This window comes from Elgaria multicarinata, chromosome 5 (genome assembly GCF_023053635.1).
Source record: "Elgaria multicarinata webbii isolate HBS135686 ecotype San Diego chromosome 5, rElgMul1.1.pri, whole genome shotgun sequence".
Lineage (NCBI taxonomy): Eukaryota > Metazoa > Chordata > Lepidosauria > Squamata > Anguidae > Elgaria > Elgaria multicarinata.
This window is the reverse complement of record NC_086175.1, coordinates 41,244,179-41,266,319: the sequence shown is the minus strand read 5'-3', so window position 1 is coordinate 41,266,319 and position 22,141 is coordinate 41,244,179. Positions and strand designations below refer to the sequence as shown.

General features: G+C 41.0%; 1 protein-coding gene across 2 annotated transcripts in view; it reads right to left on the bottom strand.

Annotated features, from left to right (window-relative positions):
- EDAR (ectodysplasin A receptor) overlaps positions 1-22,141 on the bottom strand; it is an 85,451-nt gene that overhangs the window by 11,275 nt on the left and 52,035 nt on the right. For both annotated transcript variants that reach the window (XM_063127472.1, XM_063127471.1), the window contains exons 2-6: positions 12,123-12,191; positions 10,016-10,138; positions 7,681-7,862; positions 6,067-6,152; positions 265-351 (exon numbers count right to left, since the gene is read on the bottom strand). In XM_063127472.1, the coding sequence (XP_062983542.1) occupies positions 265-351; positions 6,067-6,152; positions 7,681-7,862; positions 10,016-10,138; positions 12,123-12,173 (529 nt within the window). In that variant the 5' untranslated portion in view covers positions 12,174-12,191. The remainder of the gene's footprint in view (positions 1-264; positions 352-6,066; positions 6,153-7,680; positions 7,863-10,015; positions 10,139-12,122; positions 12,192-22,141) is intronic.

Sequence of the window (22,141 nt, the reverse complement as noted above, 5' to 3'; positions counted from 1 at the left end):
AGAAATAATTCTGACGATTCCTCATATATGAGAAATTAGTGAAATGTAGTTAAAACACATGGTTTAAGCCTGACAATCTTGAATTCATTGATAGAAAAAAGAATTTTTAACTAAATATGGCTCCAACTTCTGCCTCCAACCTTCTCTACAGGAAAGAGCCAATTTTGGCTGCTCCGGTCATTCAGCAATCTCTCAGCCTATGTACTAAAGGCTGGTGGTAGTATCTGCTCAAGGGAAAAATAAAACGGTGGTAACTTTTCTTACCTTTATCCACATGCTGGAAAGGAGAATTAGTACTTGTTCCAGACGTACTTGGGAAACTGGCTGACACCCCAGAGGTAATTCCTGCACCTGTAATAATAAACAAATTTGCCATAAATTTTCCTGGTTACCGTGTAAAATCTCAGCCATGAATTGACGCATTTGTGAGCTGACAGAGCAGTTACTTAGCCTCCTTGAATTTCCTGTCCATTTAAAAGCTAGCCTTACAACTGAAATGTCAATTCAACCACCTGTTTGTAGATTTATGACGCCAAGCTGTGAAGTAAACATTTGGCAAACATTCCTTTCTCCAACCTACAGCTTTGCCAGCTTTGACTTGAGCACCAGAAAGGGAGATGTAAGTCCAACCCTAAGCATGTTTTCAGAAGTGTGCTCCCACTACAATCAATTATTTCAGTGGGACATTTAGTACTGTGGCTTCAGATATATTTATTATGAATTGGAGCCAGTTTAGAGTAGATTCTCTGAAATCACTGGGATTTAAGTTAGACATGTCAATGGGTCTACTCTAAGTATAATTAAGTCTGGATCCAACCCTGTTTGGATTTTGTTTCACATAAAAACAAAAATGAGCAAAATTGGTCTGGTAAAGCTTGAGTAATAAGCCTTACACTACCCTATTCTTATATAAGATTATTTTACATAAAAGGTAAGCTATTGATTATTGTTTTCAGCATTTAAGACCTTGAATCCATTTAAGATGGCATTGTGTTAAGGGCATATGGGATTGGAGAATTTGTGTAGGTAAATTCATGCCACAATGAAAAACTGACTTATGTTCAGCAGTTCTAGGAAGTATAGAATTTTCTTGGCCTAGCTCCATTGGACAAATTTGACAGGAAATTAAGTTCTCTAGTAGTGCGTGAAAAAGTCTCACAGCTTATAAAGTGAAGAAATGAACATGCTCTAAATAAAATGTATTTTTAATAAAAAGAAAACTATTGCACAATATAAATTCTTTAGAGAATGACAAAGATAAATACACATTTTAAACCTGGCCAACAAAGTATACAGTTCAGTAATTTCAAATGACTTTTTTCCTATAACAGCATAAAGTACCTTCCGAGCATTGCTAGTTGTTAAATTCAGTTGTTAAATACATATAGTCCTTTAAGAACATTCTTATTTGGAACACATATAGTTCCTATTTTTATGCAATATTTAATAGATTGGTTTATTTAGCTAGCCCCTTTCAGTAATGCATGCATACATAATATATGAACTGACTTGGTGCTCTAAGCTATGTTCTTGAAAGAAGGCCATATCTACATAAGCCTGATAGATTCATCCATTTAACGTTGGTGAATTACGATGAGCAAATGAATCAGAGGCCTGTTCCCTGACATTCTGGCTCATGGCTCATAAGTCTTTCTACCTTTGATGGTGCCAGTTTCACTTATGACCTTATTGCTAAATGAGTTGCACATCCCTGGCATGATTTCGTATCCTTGGTGCAAAATAGTGTCTTCTATACTAATGCCATATTTTCCCTTTCCTATTGTCATTCATTTTCTCAATCACCCTAAATTAATGTCATAGTGTAGACATAAGCTCATTCCTCATGTTATAGTGCACCCAAAGAAAAACTGGTGAGATTCTGCTGTGGCTTTCCCATCAGCAGCTGGTTGGCCACTGTGTGAACAGGGGGGGGATCTACACTACTGCTTTAAAGCTCTTTATAACAATTTTGACAACTGTTGGGGCCCAGGACACACTGCATATACAGTTTTCAAAACGTTTTCAAAGTGCTTTAAAAGCAATAGTGTGGATCCCCCCCCCAGAATGCTGGACTAGATGGACCCTTGGTCTGATTCAGCATGGCGCTTCTTATGTTCTTACTCAAACGCCATACAAACATAACAAAGTGAAGACATCTTTCTGAATTTACCAGCATGCCAGGCAAACCACTTTTTAGATTCTCTAGTTTCTCTTGAAGGCCAAACCATTCTTTAGATTCTCTAGTTTCCCTTGAAGGCCAAACCATTCTTTAGATTCTCTAGATTCTCTTGAAAACTTCACCCACCATGTTTCTGATTTTCATTGTTCAATGGCATGGGAATGCTTATAGACACTACCATCTGTTATGTTGGCCTCATCTATTTGACAGCCCAGCAGGCTTGTGTAGTCCACTTTTCCCAAAAACTCTGGAAAATGTAACTAAGGCTGCAACCCTACATGCACTTTCCTGACTGTAAGACCCACTGGCATGTACAGGATTGAGCTGTTAAGATAGATGGGATGTCGCACACTATTGCTGCACACTGCAACAGGTCAATAACAGTCCCATCTCCCCACCCACCCCATTACATTGCATTTCAATTAATAGAGGCAAATGATGTGTTACATTGTCTGCTACTAGATTATCCAGCAGGCTGCAGCTTGTCTCTTGCACTACACTTCATCCAGCTGAATTCAAGCATGTGTTAACATAACCAGCACTGCTTTATTCAATTAGCCAATTCACTGATGCATTCGCACACGCACACACACACACACACACACACACACTATTTCAGGTATCTAGAAACTGGGCAACGTCTATGCCACTTCCTTGATCATTTTGGTTACCATAATGACAAGTTTTATTGAACCTTGCCCCTACCTGACTTAAATACAAGGGAAGGAATTGAAATGTTCTCAGCCAAAACGGAATGGAAAACCTCTCTCTCTCTCTCTCCCACACACAAACACAAACACACACACACACACACACACACACACACACACCTACACCTTCTATAGCTTGCCATTGCAGCCATTACTTATATCTATAATAATAAAACAAGCATGTGTGTCTGTCTGTCCATCCGACCGTGCCATAATACAAAGACAGTGAAACCTAGACACCTCACACTTGGCATGCATACTAAAGAGACCTTAGGGGTTATTTTGTTTTAAAACACATTAATTTTAATTAATTCAAATGTTTCCATGTGGTTGAACCCTACAGTAATATCTTCAGCCACTAGGAGCACATAGCTTTGCAGCCCATACAGTTTGAAGAAAGGGAAGATCAGTAGGCAGAGAGAGAGAGTTATATGCCTGCCCCCTCCTTTGCCCTTGCTAGCCCCTCGCAGGCGTAGAGATGTATGAGAATTTTGATTTTGGTCACAAAACATGTAAGTATGTCTTGTCTGAAGCTCTGAATGCAAGCGCAAGATCACATCCACCGAAATTACTCGCAAATTGTCAAACGTGGTCGTGTTTGTCTCGTTCCCGATCCCCAGTTTCATTTGTGCAAATTTCCTCAATAGACTGAATCTTTAGTTGATGGAGAAAGCTTGCGCAAATTTGGGGAGATCTGCACAAATCTCCCATCGGATTGCTGCTCTATTTGTGCAAGTTTCCCATTTGCGCAGAGCAAGCAGCAATCACAAATGTGACTGGGATTTGGGCACGAGGTAAGCAATGAGACTATGTTAGGAGAACATCTCTTGCTCACCCATCCCTAGCCAGCAGACGTAGCTTCACTCAGATGTAGTGGGCACAATGTGTGCAAATGTGCCAGCTGTGTTTGAAGGTTTCGCTGTATAAACTAAAGGCTATTTCAACCCGCGCGAAGCTGGATCTGTTTGCTAGTGTTATCTATAAAGATTTACACAGAGGAACTCAAGGACATATCACCACACATGGAAATCCCTGTATTTTGGCCTTAAAAAGGTGCTGACTGAAATATAATGATACAAATATGAGTTTTATGCTTTTAACCACCTGTATGTAATACAACAGGAATGTGGTGAAGAAACCTCCTAGCAGTACTATTGTTGAAGGGCTTTCAGCCTTTCCATTCAATACATGGCTATCCAGGAGATCATAATTTGGCCTCAAAGGTTTTGGAGTGGATCAGGTTCTGTTTACTATCATCCTTTTCTTGAGTACCCAGTGCCAAAAGTAAAGTAAATTATTCTTTTAAAAGGATCTAAACATTTTGTCCATTTTAACTGATTAAAGATAGCCCTCCAGTGGCCTTTTAAAGCTTCAAACTGACAACCTGAAATGTCAAAGCTGTGGGAAATAGAATAGATCATCTGTTGGAAGTGCCTCTGGATCCAACCGTATGTAAGGAAAAGGTTTGGCCATTATTAGTGTTATGTGTTACATGTGGCGCAACCCTTGAAAACAGTTTGGAAGCTTCAACTTGTGCAGAATTCTGACTGCTTTATCTAGTGGTAGACATAGTACACCAGAATTACATTGGCTCCCTATTCACTACTGTGCCAAATTGAAGGTGCTAGCTATGACTTAGGGGGGCCATTCAGAAGACACCTTAAACCATGGCTTTAACCACAGTGGTTAAGCCAGAAAGCTAGGCCATGTTCAGAAGACACCTTAAACCATGGCTTTAACCACATTGAATAAGGCTTTTTGCTTTATTCACCATGGTTAAAGCCGTGGTTTAAGGTGTCTTCTGAACACAGCCTGGCTTTCTGGCTTAACCACTGTGGTTAAAGCCATAGTTTAAGGTATCTTCTGAACGGGGTCTTGAAGCTCTAAATCACTTGGGGCCTAGATATATGAACCGCCTCCTCTGTCATCCTGCCCATGTATTTTCAGGAGAGGCATAAATATGGTACTTCTCAGAGTACCATCAATGGAAGATGCCCATGATGCATTGACAAAAAGAAGGACTTCCTCTGTGGTAGCACCCTGGTTTTGGAATGCCTTTCCAAGGGAGACGCAATTGACGCCAACCTTGCTTTCTTTTTGGCACCAAATCAAAACATCTCTGCTCGCCTAGGCATGATTTTTTTTAATTGGCGGATTTATTAATCTGTTTGCTGACTGAATAGTTTCCATGCCTTTTATCTTGCAATGTTATGATTCTTACTATATTGTACTTCTTTTTAAAATGTTATGTAGGATCCCTTAGGAAGGAAGGGTGGCTTATTCATTTTAAAAATAAATAAATTTCCGAGAACTCAATAGCCATATGGAAACAGGATTGCCTTTACTATATGGATCGTCTATTTTAAGAACATACGAAGTGCCATGCTTGATCAGACCAGGGGTCCATCTAGTCCAGCACTCTGTTCACACAGGGGCCAACCAGCCGTCAGCCAGGGATGAACAAGCAGGACATGGCGCAACAGCACCCTCCCACCCATGCTCCCCAGCAACTGATGCACACAGGCTCATTGCCTCGAATACTGGAGATAGCAAACAACCATCAGGGCTAGTAGCCATTGATAGCCTTACCCGCCATGAATTTATCTAATCCCCATTTAAAACCATGCAAGTTGGTGGCCATCACTACATCTTGTAGAAGACAATGTCCTAGTTTAACTTTGCACTGTGTGAAGAAGTACTTAAGCCTTAGCAAGTTGGATCCATGAGGTGGGAGGGGAAGGAAAAAGAGGGGTCAGTTCTGGAAACCTGATACTGCTCATACAAGGATATGTTGGAAGCCTGTGCTATGCTTGTACACAAGGTATTGTGCACCTACTTGTGTTTGTGTTCACAACCTGTGTTGTGCCAGATATCTTCTGCATTGTAGTTATTGATAGCAGCAAAATGAAAAATCTGCACTCTTAAGAGAAAGGGTGGTAAAACGGGGGGGGGGGTATTCTGAAAAGAGTACAGTGTGACAATGAACCCTTCACATTCCCTTCTGCATGGAAAAGAGAACTGCATTTTGTATAACGGAAGTGGCTGACTTTTTGTGGCAGTCACAAGTCCGACACCTTTCACTGCCATCTGACAGGTTGCTCGTGAAAGCTTTGGACCGCATTTTGAAGTTTCTAAATCTGAATAAAATTAAATGGAAATCAGACTGAGAGCACTTACATTCTTTTGTGTTGGGAGGAGCCAGTGAACACGAGTAGCAAACCATTCCATAAATATTCCGTGGTCTGTTTTCTAACATGTAGTAACTGCCATGAAAGGAAAAGAGAAGGCAAAAACAATATAACAGGGTGACTGAACAAGCAAGGAGAGGGGAGAGATGTCAAGTAGTGTTTGTGCTTCTGGCCTCCATACTGAAGATGAGAACAGGCTCTAAATATATTCAACCATATTAGTGGAAAGTTCCTTGAGTGTAAATCTACTGCCAGTAGTAGGCCCCCAAACAGGATGTTTCCGGGACGGAGCAGAGGTGGCCTTTGATTCACTGGATTCATGATCCCACTGTCTCTCTCATGAGACCCTGTACTTATACTAGCCTCGGAATGGCCTAAGTATTTTCCCTCCCAATGGAAAAAGCAAAAACAAAACACTAGTGACTAAAAACTTCCAGCCCTTCACCCCACCCAGCCCCACCCAACCCGAGCCAACGGGGCTTTGGATGTGGTAATTGATCCACCACTTCACTACACACCTCACCTCACTACAGTTTGGATTGTTTTGTTAATTAGTTGCACTAAGTTCCAATGGAAATCAATGGGACTTAATTTAAGTCATGACTACCTTTCTACACTGATTTCAATGGATCCTACATGTAACTAATTTTGTCTGGATCCAAGCCATTATTTTTTTAAATGTAGATGTGTTTTGCCTTTATTGGGGAAGCAATAGTAAATTTAACTTGTCTAGGACAGAGTTCATCATTTAACGTTACTGTAATACAATCAGGTTTTCTGAAGAAAATGATTAAGGAACACATTTTGGCCATGTCGATTTCTCAGTTAATTACAGTCATGCTTCCCTTTCCTTCAGGAAACCAAGAAAGAAAACTGATTTCAGCTTTTGATTATTTTTATTAACAAAATGCATTATTTCAATAACTTGGACTAATGTAAACAGCTATGCTTTGAGCTTCTTTAAACAAATGTATTATAGCGCGTTCGTGACTGGATATTCACTGATCATTTTGACACAGTGATCCTCCTGCACATCTCCCACTCCATTCCCCAGTATTAGCAATTTTTAAAAAAGGCTCCGGAAACCCGAATCTTGTGAAAAACTTTGGTATTTATCAATATTTCCTACTGTGTGCAGAAGAAGTTACACTATAAAATGCCTACTAGAGGGCTCTTCCTCATTAAACTGTATTGAGGCTGTACAATCGCTGCTGTCTTCTTGCCCACTTCCTCGTGTAATTACAGCTTGTTGTAGAAGCAGAAGAGATGCAGCAAGCACAGCCACGGTAAGGGAACGTGATTTCCCCCCGTCTGAAGGAGCTCATAGTATTGACAGATGTTTCCTTTTTTTCCTTCTGCCATCCAAAATATTTGTCCTCCTAGTTCTTATCATAAGATACATGCTTTATATTTCATTTGCTTTAATAACTTATGTTACTTTCTTTGATATAAAACATGCATTTTAAAGGGTTTCTATTATTTACATAGAGTTAATTATCATGCAGTTAATTGCATGAAAGTAATGCAGAAAGTAGTGTGGCCAACACCATGAGTGCAACAAATATGCTTATATTATTGAGCAGGCTCATAATTAAATCCTTACCCAGGGAGACAAGGCCCACATTCTGCATCATTTTCTTGATCTCCAGGTGTCATAACTGTTGCCCGGAAGAACCCTTCACAGTCCTTGTGCCTTCTGCAGATCTGATATCCGCCTTTTGAAAATTTTTCTGATGGACAAGGGACGCAGCCATAGTCTTCATCTCTGGTGCCATATCCACATGTCTACGGGAGTAAAAGCATCTCTGAATTCAGAGTCATTTATAAAATAACGGTTAAGAAAAATGGACATGAATATTCCCACCTCACAGACATACACACTGTACTTACTGCAGTGTCTGCGGGCTATTTTGGTGGTCCATTTTCTGTCTTCCTGACAGAATTAAATGTGGACAGCAGGCTAGGAATAGAAGGGAGAAACCCAGCTCTTTCTGCTTTGTAGTTCTCCAAATTCAGCTATATGAACAATGTGTGAAACATATTTTCAGCTAGCTGAAGGAAGGACCTACCGCAGGCTTGTCTTTTGCTCTTATGTGTGAAGCAGCTCTGAGTAAGATATACATTATGGAAAAGCAACCAAAAGGACAGTCCCCAAAGATTTCTCATGAATCCCATCTCTTGCACTTCATAACCCCTGTTCCGGTCGCCATTTCCCTCCCTCGCTCCTCCCAGCATTTTGCACTATTAGGATATGCCCAATTATTGTTTGGGACTAGGCTGGGGAGAATGGATTGGGATGTGAGAGTGGGCCTTCTCTGTGGTGACACCAAGGCTTTGGAACTCCCTCCCCCAAGAGGCTCACGTAACCTCCTCTCCTGCGGCTGATAAATGGTCAATGTTGTTCTCCCCACCATCCAAGCATTTTATGACAGAGATGAATTGATTGTTTTCAACCATAATGCTGTATTTCTCTCTCTGGCTTGAAAAAATGATATTGTTTATCTCTGCTTTTAGATTAATTTAAGTTGCATTTTATTGCACTGTTACTGTAATCTAATTAGGTTTGCTCAGGGTGACAAGGCCCATAGAAGCTGAGGCAAAGGGTCCTTGAAGCCTCATCTTCTTCAGTGTGAACAGCAACAGAGACTCGCTGCCATTATGCCCCTCTGCAGCTTTCTGCCATTCATGAGCCAAGACACAGATGAATGGGAGTGAATACATATGTTGCATGACGTGGAGAACCCTGTCAGAGTCTCTCTTGTTGCTACACTGCAAAGAGGGGCTTATAGGCCCCCTTGCCTGCATCTTGGCTTGTGTAGGAATGGGCAGAGTTGATTCAAAATATGGTCCCCATTAACAAGTAAATGCCGATTAAGACAATAGAGTATACGAGCCAAGTAAAATGTCTGATGCAATGTAATTATTTGAAATTGCCTCAGATAGAGACTGTTCCTGCCCTGCTGGCCCATGCCAGTCTCCTTTAAAATTCCTACTTGGAGCATGATGACTGGTTTCTTACCTCTCAACACTCATATGGTGATGGTGGGGGAATTGAGAATAACAATACCTTGAGAAGTAACCATTATTGTAGAACAGTGCTCACAGAAGTGTGCATGTCTGAGCCAGTGTGGTGTAGAGGTTAGAGAGTTGGGTGATCTGGGTCCCCACTAAACCAAGCAGCTCACTAGGTGATTTTGGGCCAGTCACCGACTCTAAGACTAATCTACCTCATAGGGGTTGTGAGGGTAAAATGGGGAGGTGCTGGATCATGTAAGCTGCTGGGGTTCCTTGCAAGGGGCAAAAATGGTGGGATATAAATGTGTTGGGTCCATGAATGAGATTCAGGGCAGATTTTATTTTTCTATGGCCTGGTTCAGACAACATGCTAAACCATGCTGCTTAACCACAAAATGGTTAATGAAATGCATGAAGGTCAATGCATTCCCTTAACCATTTTGTGGTTAAGCAGCATGTTTTAGTGTGTTGTCTGAACCAGGCCATTCAATCTAATAGGAACCTAGGAAACTGCCTTATATCAGGTCAGAGTATTTGCTGTATTTAGTTCAGTATTCTCTGCTAGTCTGACAGGTTGCATCCCTCCAGGGTGTGAGGCAGAGGACTTTCCTCATCACCCACTACTTGATCCGTTTACCTAGAGAGCCCTGAAATTGAACCTGGGATCATTTGCACACAAAGTAGGTGCTAAACCACTGAGCTAAGGTCTTCTCCACTTAGGTATTGCTGCACTTGACTGTAGAGTGGAGACAGAGAGGAAGGGTGAGCAGGTTTTTTTAAAAAATGAATTTCCAGGAGTATGCACAGTATTCTAAGGGCCATCACTGATTACAGTGATTCAGATTACGTGTGGTGCAGATTTTCATATTAGCATCTGTAGTATAAGACGTCTCAAGAAGATGGCAAATATGTGACAAACTCACCATATAAGGTTCTTCTCCTGGCTCACACTGTGGACACTCATGGCACATTCCAGTCGTCTGATTGTAATACTCATTTTCACCACAGTTAGAATATTCAGCTTTAGCAGAATACACAAGTGATACCTGCCACCAAAAGGTCAATATTGGTTAATTTCATTGCCCAGTCATCCTAATGTGTCAAGATAGCACAGTTGCCTAAAATGATACTGTGGGAGGCTGAATCATTGGCTTTTAGCATACAAGATGAAATTTCCTGCTGGTACAACCCGTTTAACAGTGGTGGAGTCTCCTTTATTTGGGGTTTTAAAGAAGTCGTTGGATGGCCACCTGTCTGGAATGCTGCACTAGTGGCAGGGGGTTTGACTAGATGATCTCTGAGGTCCCTTCATGCTCTATGATTCTAAGCATTCTTGGAATAGAAAAGAGAATGTACAAGGCAGTGTCTGTATCCCAATTCTGCAACAGTGAAAGAAAAGTACAGAATGTATTATTTTGTGCAAAAATTAGCTGTGGAAAACGATTGGCATCTTTTTAAAAGCGCCTTTATGGCTAAAGGCATGCATGAAAGTGCTTGTGTGACACCTCCTGAAATCTTTAGAGTCATGAGATTTTCAGGGGTTGGGGGTTGGGCTTCTTTGTGCCCTTCTCTGATGGTGTGTAAAACTAAAATAAATTACAAAAAATGGTAGAAGTTGTGGAATAAATTTTGCTTGCAGAATTTACAGGGCAACAAATTAAGCTTTGTAGATATTGTGTGTGTGTGTAAAGTATATAAAGCCAGGCACGTAAATCAGAGATGTTGTCATTTATACACCTCGCAAACCCAAACTGCTCCTATTTTATCAGAAAATTTAAGCACAAGCTGAGATTCCACAGCTCTGAAATAATAAAATCACACATATATTTAAATGGCTTGTTTGAATAAATCATGGCTGTGATGCCCGCCACAGATAGACGCTGTTTTAATTGTCTCTAAACGTGCTATAAAAGACAACGCTGGTTGAAAAAAATGGCAAGTTAGTTAAATCATCTGCTAGGCATGAGAGACTACCCAATGGTCCCTTAGAGCGGGGCCATATTTTTAATAGGTTGACAGTGGCCAGTTCTGAATTCCCCATGCTTTGTTTAGAAGCCTGCTGCTGCCACCCCCATGCCCACCCACCACTTCACGCATTTACTGTACTCTCATGAAACCTGAGAACAGGGACTGTCTTCGTTTTCATTAATCTATCTGCCAATCCAGGAGGCTTTTGGCTGAAGAGTGGAGGAGATAGTCTTTAAATCGGTCTTCCCTGACCTTGTGCCTTCTAGATGTTTTAGGCTACAAGTGCCATATCCCTGACCATTGACCACGATGGCTGGGGCTGATGAGAGTTGTAGTCTGAAACATTTGGAGGTTGGGGAAGGCTGCTTTTACACAATAATAACAATAACAATAGCAGGGGAAGAACCTCCAGTGTGGTGCCCCCACTCCTACAGAATCCCCTGTCTCTGGAATACAACTTTGTATTCCTTCTGGCTCCTCCTGGTAATGTCATTATTCCAGGAAGCCTTCCCTTGATGACCAGTCGTGGTTTATTTTGCACTTTGATTCCTTTAAAAATGTACTTTTAATGTTTTCTTATTACCTTTTTATTTTGTCCACTGCTCCAAAATTCTGAATGGGGAGCGGTATATAAATATTATAAATAAATAAGCAACATAGATTATCTTTGCCCCCCAAAAGTAACCCTTCTGCAGTTACTATTCTCAAGATTAAAAGAAGGAGTAAGTTCTCTCTTATTCTCAGATCTTAAAATTTCATAATCACAGGTGCTCTCCCAGCAACTGGAGGTAATATATAGCCATTATGACTAGTAGCCATTGATACTGATCCTCTGTGAATTTGTCTAATCCCCTTTTAAAGACATACAAATTAGGGTCTAGCACTACATTTTATAGCATATAAATCTCATGTCAGTAAGGTCCAACACTGAAAGAACTGTGTAGATAATTTTAGCCCAGGTTAAAAAAACAAAAACAAATTAAGCATATATTCATTGTTAATGTTCTACTGCTAGTAACTATAGCTTTCTTTGTCTGCAGTTTAGGTACTTGAAATACCTACCATGAGAAAAGGAAACATATGAGTCCATTTGCATTCTCCCTGGCGCATCATATTATCCTGATGGTTTATCTGAAAAGGAATGACCAATTGTTACTGCAAGAAGGATGCCACATTAATGCATGTTTACTCTGAAATAAGTCCCATTCTGGGGCTTAGTCCCTAGTAAGTGTGTTTAGGATGGCAGCTTCATATTCACTCCTATACACGTCTACTTAGAAGTATGTCCAATTGAGTTCAGTGGGACTTACTCCCAAATAGGACAGTGTAGGATTGTAATGTTAGGAGTGACAAGGTGGACCTGTTGCCTTATCCCAGGGGGCTGTCTATAAGTGGGGAAAGCCCCAAGGTGGCTGTGGAACTTTTCTGCGTCACTTATACAATGCAAGCGCAGCTTTGTAGCCACTGCAGGGCTTTCCTGTGAAGCTGTGGACTGAAAATGTCAGGGATTTACCAATCCAACAAGATCCCCAACAACTTTAATTAAAAGCTTCCTCCTTGTGGCTTCTTTCTCTAATGCCTTCTGGGCCCATACAAACCTGGCATTACTGATGAAATTATCCTGTAAGTAGTCAGTTCATTTCACTGAGAAATTCTTTAACTAATGTTTTCTTCTCATGAACTTCTCTTTTCTTTATTGGAAACTATTCTTATTTTTTTTACTAGTTATTAAAGGCAGTTCTGTGAGGGACAGGACCTGATTCATTGCTGTACAATTCATCAAGCTAATGCCAGTGAACAGGAAGCAATTAGAGGCAGAGGAAGCTAGTAAAGAAGGAAACTTGTAATTAAAGGCACAGTGGCTCTGAAAAGTTTCATTGTAATTGCGTTTAACTTTTAAGTGAGAAGACATGACAACAAATCAGGTCTGGGAAGAAAAGCAGGGGGACAACAAAGAAAATACAAGAAAAGAACATGTTAGCAATCTCAGACTAAATCACAAATCTCAAAGCAACTTGGAAACCATGCCTGGGTAGTTAACCTTTTTGTCTATGTAAATTGGCTGCTTTCTTCATTTTATTCCGCTAATCAGGCCTATCTATTGTTGAAGACCTTTAATAAACATGCAAATGAATATATGCTTCTTAACTTCCATGGAGGCTTAGCTAAAAAAAGGAAAAATACTTATAGGTGCAAATCAAGCTCTGTGGTACTCTGATACATGTTTGCAGCTCTTTATCAGCAGGCGCTTCCTAACTGTCTTCAGTATGGGAGTGTTTTCTATACATGAATTCCCTAGTACTGAAGAGAATAAGGTACTCCCTACTGCTCCCTAACAGGAGCTCAGAACATGGTTTTTATTGGCTGTGTGTTTTTACAAACGCTGCTCTCTGCCTTGACCAGTAGTCAGACGCAACATAAAGTTTCCCATGCTAGGAAAAGCCTCACTTGCTAAATTTGTTTAATAAGCTGTGCATAAGTATAGCCAGTGAAAACAGTGCCAAATTTACCCCCATTTACAATAGAGGTGGTCCCATTTTATGCATGTACGGCTACACTGGCTAGAGAAGGTGTATATATACAGAAATAACTAACTGTTTACTTTCTAAGAAATAAAAAAAGAACTGGAATACATTTGATATTTCAATTTCCCCTCAATTCTCCCTCAAATAAAGCCAGCCTTTGAATCTGTGGGTAGTATCCAATGTTAGCCCTGCATAGCATAGAACCATTTCAATGAATGGAAAAAGATAGTCATAACTAAATGAAGTCCCACTCATTTTAATGAATTTACTCTATGTAGGATTCATGTTGGATACAACCCTGAGTCTCCTGTTTTAAGAGGCCCTCTCCAAGATTCATTGCTTGTAGCCCATAAGGTGAAGATTGCCAGAAAGACAAAATGTTCATCTCAGAATCCACTTTTTAGAATCACGCCTTGCTTTCAGCATCATAATGTTAAGACTATATGTCCAGACAGCAGCCTTATTCTTGAGTAGTCCCCCCTCTTCTTTTCATGTTTTACTTTTCTCCATTTTTTTCTTATATAAAAGATTTTGGAAAATCCTTAAGACTCCCAGTTTTTTTTTAAATGAAATAAAATAAAATCCTACCTTCACTCAAGGCATGACCAAAACACACACCATGGATTAGGTTCATTCTTTTTTTTTATTTTTGATTTTTGAGAATGTGTTTGTGGAGGAGGGGGAATTAAAAAATTCTGCCCTGTAGCATGATGCAGAAAAGAAGCCAATATTAATGGTGCTGCTGCTACAACATGGTATATGCTGCAGGGATTGAACAAATTAAATATCTCTGATGTTTGAGGTGTGGCTGTAACAGTGTGGTCTTTACAGAAAACATTAACTACCTTTCTATAGACTCGTTTTTCAAAATCTGTGTCAGAATAAGAGCTTTTCCTGAATCATAAAGTAGGGTATAGTGTTTGTAAGTGTGTTATATACCTATAAAGTGTTCAGTCCAAAACTACACCGCACACACGGCGTTCACTTTTAAATCTGTCATAGTTTAAGCAATGATTATATTGCTTATCCACAAAACAGTGAAGTCGCTTCGCATGTTCCTTCCAGCAAGAGGACTAGCTCAGACAAGTTACCGTATGGATGGGGAGTGGAAAGACAAGGAAACTGATCTATACATAATTATATATATAATTTCTTTAGAACACAATCCAACCAACGCTGAGCCCTTTTTAAAATCCCAATGCTTTCAGCAGGAGAGAGTGGAATATGTGTTGAACGTTCTCATGAAATCAATGCAATTCGAAGTGCTTTGGGTTGATTGTTGCCTCTGAAAAGTGCTCGAGCAAAAGGTAGAAAATAAAAACTGGGAATCCATTAGACTAAGTGCAGATATTAGGAACACCATTTTCTTTTCTTTCCTTTTCTCAGCTCTCTCTTTTCCTTTTCTTGAGGATAAGAGATCATGTATTCATCATGGTGGAAGGAAAAAGTTCTCCTACCTCACTATGCGAATGGTTAAGTGTTTAGATTGGCCAAACATTCCAGCTACCTGTGCATCATTACATTGGATGTGTTCCAAGAGTACACTCCTAACAGCGGCGTATTTATCTGTTCCCTGCTTATAGCACAGGTGTGGGGAGCTGGCACATAAATATTGCTAAGGTTGTTCCTGCACTGCCGCTGTAGACCCATCATGGGCCCCATTCTGGAGGAAAGGTAGTGTCACAGCTGTCCGATAGTAAACAAGCAAGTTAGTTGGTTAACTTAAATTCTATCGGCTCACCTGGGATGTAGTTATGGCTTAGCCTTGATCTTTGAGCCTGAAGCAGGTCTCCTTCTGGAGTCACAGAGGAATTGCTAGAATACACAAGAATTCCTGTGCCTAACCCTCCATCTCCAAATGACTGGTGGCTGCTTCCCACTTTGTGGCAAGCAGTTTGAAGACAACTTCCCTTGCTCTGGTGTTCCAACTTGCATTCCATTACTTCGTCCCTACTTCATTGCTCTGCCCCTGCTTCATGCTATTGATTCTATCCCTCTCTGTTCCTCTCCTTGTCTACCCTTCAGCTCATGTCGCACTCTTGTTATCCTCATGCTTGTCTCCTCCTCCATGTTTTCAGCAAGAAGTAGACACTATTTGAGATTTTACGATATTAGAGCTTATAGTTTAGATATACAAGCTTAGAGGTGTTTTTTTTTACTATATTAAGAGGGATACAAGCGTTACTATATTAAGAGGGATACAAGCATTTTATCTGTATGCTGCCCTGAGATCCTAGTGATACAGGGCAGGATATAAATGTTCTAAATAAATAAATAAATAACCAGTAAATGTTATCCTTTATCGGATGCTTATATTGGGGTTATAACCAGGAGTGGATTTGCACAGTTGAGGCTAGTGCACCAATTGTATCCATTCCTAGAGACGTGTGAGCTGGCCATGGTCACACATGACTTAGTTACATCCCGTTTGGACTACTGTATCCTGCTTTATGTGGATCTGCCTTCGAAAACCGTTCAGAAACTTCAGCTGGTCCAGAACACTGTGGCCAGACTTGACTGGGGCTGGTTACAGGGAGCATGCGACAATAGCTTCATTGGTACCAATCTTTTTCCAGGGAGAATTCAAAATGCTGATTATGACCTATAAAGACCTATATAGCTTGGGTCTTTCAGGCTACCTGAAAGACCACCATCTCCCATATGAACCTGCCCAGTTCTTAAAATCTTCTGGAGAGGCCCTTATTTCTAGACCATCATGTGCATTTGGTGGTGACCCAAGAGAGGCTACTCCCAGGCTGTGGAACTTTCAGTGGCCACTCCCAGGCTGTGGAACTCCCTTCCTAGTTCTTTGGCTTGTAAGTAGGCCTGTTGGGTTGGATGCTGTTTCGAATGATATTTTTTTCTGTTATTGTTATGTTTTATTGTACTTTAATGTATTGTTTTAATCCATTTTAATTGTTTCTGTAAGCCGCCTTGTGTGCCATATTTTGGTAGAAAGACAGGGCACAAATAAAATAATTACATCACCTTTCTCTTAATTATCTTCACAACACCTCTGTCTTAGCATTATTTCCCTTTTTTCTTTTGTGGGGTGTTAAGTGGTCTAAATAGAGATATTAAATCCATGTGATAGTGGTGCCCATAGACTGCATAGAGATTAGAAAATAGCCGCCTCCTCTATCAACCTTTGAACCAATTTTGTAGAGATTATAGTTTGCAGTTTTTTACACATCTAATGAGGGTATCTTTCCTCTGCCCTGCCTTTTCTGCAGAACACAGAGCTGAGATGTCCTGCATTTTCTCAGCAAATGGATGCAGCAATATTTACAAGGGCAAATTGTCCTTAATCTTATTCTCAGAATTTACTGCATTTTATAGTTTAAAGACCAGGGATAGCCCTAGATGAGACTACGAGAAGGAAACAGCTAAGCGCTCCCTCAGTGCAAGAACTTACATTTATTATAGGAAGTATTAAGGCTGCTTCACATAGGACACTTTTTTGTTCAAGGAGATAATCTCAGCATGTGGGGAAATGGATATATTCAGTGGAACACAGTTTCTACCAGTGGATCACCAACTCACTGGCCATGGGGACTGAAAGGCAATTCTGTCTGTACACACAGTAACAAAAGTGACTTCTGGTTTTGGTACTGGAAAAGAGAGAATACTGCTTTAACTAAGGCAGGAATCTACACTACTGCTTTATAACGGTATTGAAGTGCACTGAGAACAATGAGGTTCATCAGAAGAGCGTTTTATCACATGCCCGCTACTGCCCACTTACGGATGTGTGTGTGTCCCTTAGACAACGTTGTCCACCTCCCACGCACCTCCCGTTCCTTCCACTTGTTTTTCCAGAGCAAAATAGACCACTTTTAATCTGACTTTTTTTAAAAAAATGGAATGTGCCACAATCTCCTACTCTGTGCAGGGAAAGCAACATGATAAAAACAGCCTCTGAATGGGCTACGTAGTCTTTGTTTACTTTCTCTTTCCCCTCCGGGAAGAATGAGGAAGTGCAGCAAACCGACGGTAAGGAAATGCGATTTCTCCCCGCTTGATGGAGCCGATGACACATTCTACATACAGATTTCAAACCGCTTTCATAGTGTTATATCTTGCTTGGTGTAGATCTGGCCCAGGATGCAAAGAATTGCAGGTCTGGATCCTTCGGTGTATACCACAGGGAATTTTTATTTTGCTGCATTAGAGAAGTCATTCAGAAATGAAAACGTACCAACTCACTTTATCAAACTGCCCTTCTCCTGGAAGATGAGCACACCCAATCCCACATCACACAATGTTTTCTGCCCATCCCACTTTGTTCATTCCCCTGCCTTTCAACTTTACATTGCCACTGCCAGTCTCGTCCATTTCACTCCTGGGTGCATTGTAGAGCTTTAGGATCCCTAAGCAGCTTCAGTTTCATTCTCAACTTGGGTCTCAACTTTGGCTGCCTACAGGACTTATCCATCAGACGATCCTGCCTCAAGACAGGAACAAAGTGTTATTCCCCCACCCCCAGACCTTTCTCCAAAGCCCTAGAATATGATGCTGTTCTATAGGTGGGGAATCCAAATTAGTGAGCTGACCCAAAGTGTTTATTTAGTTTGAGCTGTTTATATTGTTTTAATGTTTTTAGGTTAATTTTTTTTAGACTATTTTTATTGTATTGTATTTTGTATTTTTATCAATTGTTTGCCCAGAGAGCTTCAGCTATGGCACGGTATAGAAATGAAATAAATAATTATAATATGTCCGAACAAAGCAAGGGCAGGAGAGGAAAACCTATCTTAAAGTAAATTATCCACTAGGGTGCAGATGATTGCCAAGAGTTTCAAAGCTGAATCATTAACAAATTCCAGAAACACAAGGTATGCTCATCATACCAGCGATCATGATTCAGATGCCTCTAACAGGACCACTGTTTTCTATAGACATCACACGTTTGTCTTATTTTCAGTTTTGGCAAAGAGATTTTGAATGAAGGCAACCTGAACACATTGCCAAGATTCTGAAAGTTCTGCGTTATTTTATCTAGAGGTAACTATCAACGAGGGATGTTAACGTACACGTGTAGCGTGCAAAGTACTGGAACCCACAACACACAGGGGACCCCAGCTTTCAATATTGCATTCCTTGGTTTGAAAGATTCAGCATCAGTTCTGAATCAGATGAAATGGCCATCTAATCCAGTGTCCTGTTTCCAATGAAAGCCAGGAGATTCTGCAGAGGACTTTCATGAGTAGCAGATGTGGGAAAATATCCATAACAATTACAGAAAATATGTATCAGCGCAATACAGGCATTTCAAACTTCACAGCTTCTTATAAACAAACATCTTCAACCATATTTGTGGTCTCATTTAGCAACTCTTGGTGTCTGGGGGTTGGGCCAGTTTCTCTTCTGTCAGTGTAGAGTTTGCAAAGTTTTACTTTCATGACATAGTTCCTTTGGATGTCCTTGTATCTTCGCTATTCAATTTAGGATTTAATTCTCACGTGCTACCTCTTGTACTCTAAACCAGCCTTTTCTGTCTTTCAGTTCCTTCTTTCTCTGTTTCCTTAAGCTGATCTCCTCTGTTCTGAATAGGGATGTACAAATTTTGTAAAATCCATTACGTTGGCATTTCACGGATCGTTTGGTGCTTTTTGTTCCATCATCAACTCATTGGCAGAATCGGATTTCCCCCCTCAATTTCCAGAATATGCATAGTTTCCTTACCAAATATGTACAAATCTTCCCCTAAATTAGAAAATCCCTTCAAAATGCACATTTGCATGCTTCAGCCTATGGGGGAAATGTGCATTTGCAGCCAGTGTTCTTTTATTGTACGTATTTTTCTATGACTAAATTTATGTAAAATTCTGGAAAGTTAAAAAAACAGGTCTGCAAGTCTGTGGAATCTGTGCAACTTGGGAGAAGCCAGTCCGCTGCAGAATCCATGAGTTGGATTCATACAAATCCAAACTCACTTGATGCCATTGTGGATTTCTCAGACATCCCTAGCTCTGAACACCCTCTACTTCAGGCACCATTTATGCTAGACGTGGGCAACACACTGTCCCCAGGTCAGATGCGCCCCCTGCCACTCCCATACTCAATGTTTGGGGAACTGCATTGGAAAAGGTGGGATATAAGTATTTTAATTGAATGAATGAATGAATGAATCTTGCCTCCTGCACTGGAAATTGGTGCAATTATATTGAATGAATTGGAATGATGTAAGGAAGCCATAACGGGCCTGGGTGGTCTTGCATCATAATATAATTCCCCTTTAAATATCACACAAGGAAGTTTATCTTGTCATAGTGCCAACTGCTGACACCAAGGTTTGTTAATTAAGGGGACGTGTTTTCATGCGACTTCTTTCATGCTCTCCTTCCTCGTGACCCTCCTCCTCTATGACAGCAGAAGAGTCCCTGAAGCTCTTGTCCGCCAACTTCATTGTCTCTCTCAGCTTCTCTGGTAGTTTGCATTTGTCTGGAAATTCTCCTTTCCTTCTGAAGCTGGGTGTGAGACTGGCTCAGGCTAAAAGCCTCATTTGAACCACGAAAAAGGCATAGGAAGACCAGTTGGTGGACTTCCGTGGGCTGCAGTTGGTCCATGGGTCTTCACTCACCCATGATGACATGATTGTGGGAACAGTCCGGGCTGTACTATCTGCAGATGGGCTGGCTCCCATGAACACATTCTCCATATAGGCACTCTGTAGAGAGCATGAACAGCTGCCATTGAGGAGATGCCATTTGATAAAGGTCTTCCTAACAGAAAGTAGAGGAGTCGTAGAGCACTTGCTTTGCATGCAGGCAGTCTCAGTTTCCATCCCCCTCATGGAAAAAGGCTGGAAAAAATCTTGCCTGAAATCCCAGAGAGCTGCCGCCAGCCACTGTTTACAATCCTGGTCTAGACAACCATGGTCTGGCTCAGTAGATGGCTGCTTTCTGTGTTGTTTGACACTTTGCTTGGCAACTTCAGGCAGTGCTTCAATGTAAATATAGGAATGCTTCCTATTTTAATGAATTCACACTGCAACCAGAAAAGCTCATAACTACTACTAAGTTCCGTCCACTTGTCTAATGAAGGTTTTCTAGTGAGGCACCTTCACTGGCATCCCTTGTAGCCGCTCCATACCTTGGCCTGGTAGGTGCACAATCCTCCGAAACATTGCAGTCAGAAAGTGGTTTGGGGTGAGGGTGACCTTCTCCCTCCTCACATCGGCATCCGAGAGATTTTCCTCTGCTACCACTGCAAGAGCAGCTGAGTGCTGCTAAGGTGTGCAGCCGAGGAAGGAGCTGCAGCCTTAGGAAGGAGGGTAGCATTTGCTCCCGTTCCTGTGCCAACTCACAGGCCTGAGCAGGATCTCTAGGAATCCGAAGCCACACAGGCTGCAGGCAGAATTCGTACAGGCTGTGAGCTTTGCAAGCAGTTGGCTGGGCTGAGACACGTGCCCTGCTCGTTGCATAAGGCAGGCAATACCCTCTCAGTTAATGCAAGCTGGCTGTGGAACAGGTTGTAAATCAGGGCTGGCAAAAGCTGGAAACACAGACCACGATGGGAATAATCAATCAGATGCAGAGGAAAACAAGAAATGTAAAGAGCAGGCACACCTGGACGTTCATGTGTCATTAATAAAAATAATAATAAGCTCTTTAATGCCAGCTTTATGGATATAATCCTTAAAAACTAATTTGGGCTGCTTAATTAATTCTTCCCAGAATCAAATTCTTCCCAGAGTTTTTGTTGTTTTTGTTTTGAGGGGGTGGATGGTTTTCAGAGAGAGGCCACCACATTAAAGCCAGAGGGTCTGTTCAGACAACATGCTAAGCTATAGTTAAGCCGCTAACCCTTTTGCAGCAAATGGCTAGTGGGTGTGTTTAAACCGTGGTTATGTAGCCATCATGATTAGGAATGGTTCACACGACATGCTAAGTCCTGGTTCACACGACACACTAAGCCATAATGTTTCGCTCAAAATGCTTAACCACCATGTTGTCTGAACAGGGTCAGAGAGTCTACATTGAAAACTACCCAGAGCAAGTTCTCTATAGTGGGATTTCATTTCTATTGGAGGCAGTAAGTTAGCACATAGATGATTAGACTCATTTCTAGTTCTACCCCCCACCTCACCCCCACCACCCTTTTATGGAATATCTCAGTGTCCTATAATACAGACTCTCGTATGGAAGGAACACAAACACATTAACCAATGTTTGTAGGCACAGTTGTGATAACCAGCTCTGCTAGTCAAGCAATAGATGTTAATTTGATAGCGAAAACATCCCCCCTAAGTAGAGCTGATGTATTGGCACAAGGATCAATCAATTCTAAATTAGCTACAAAGCTGCAGGGACTAATGAAGCATTCAGGTTTTTTCTTCTTTTTAATATTAAATTTGTTGGGGGGGGGTTATACCCCACAAGCCCTGGAGGAACTGTGAGAAGATTTGATGTTCTTCTGGAGGGTTGTCAAGATTGCTAGAGCAATTTAATAGGCTGCCAACATGGGTGGTTGTTGCTTGAAGGCATTCCAATGTGGCGAAGTGTTTTGTGTGTGTGTCTGCAAACTAAAGATGTACGTCAATCAAATGTTGTG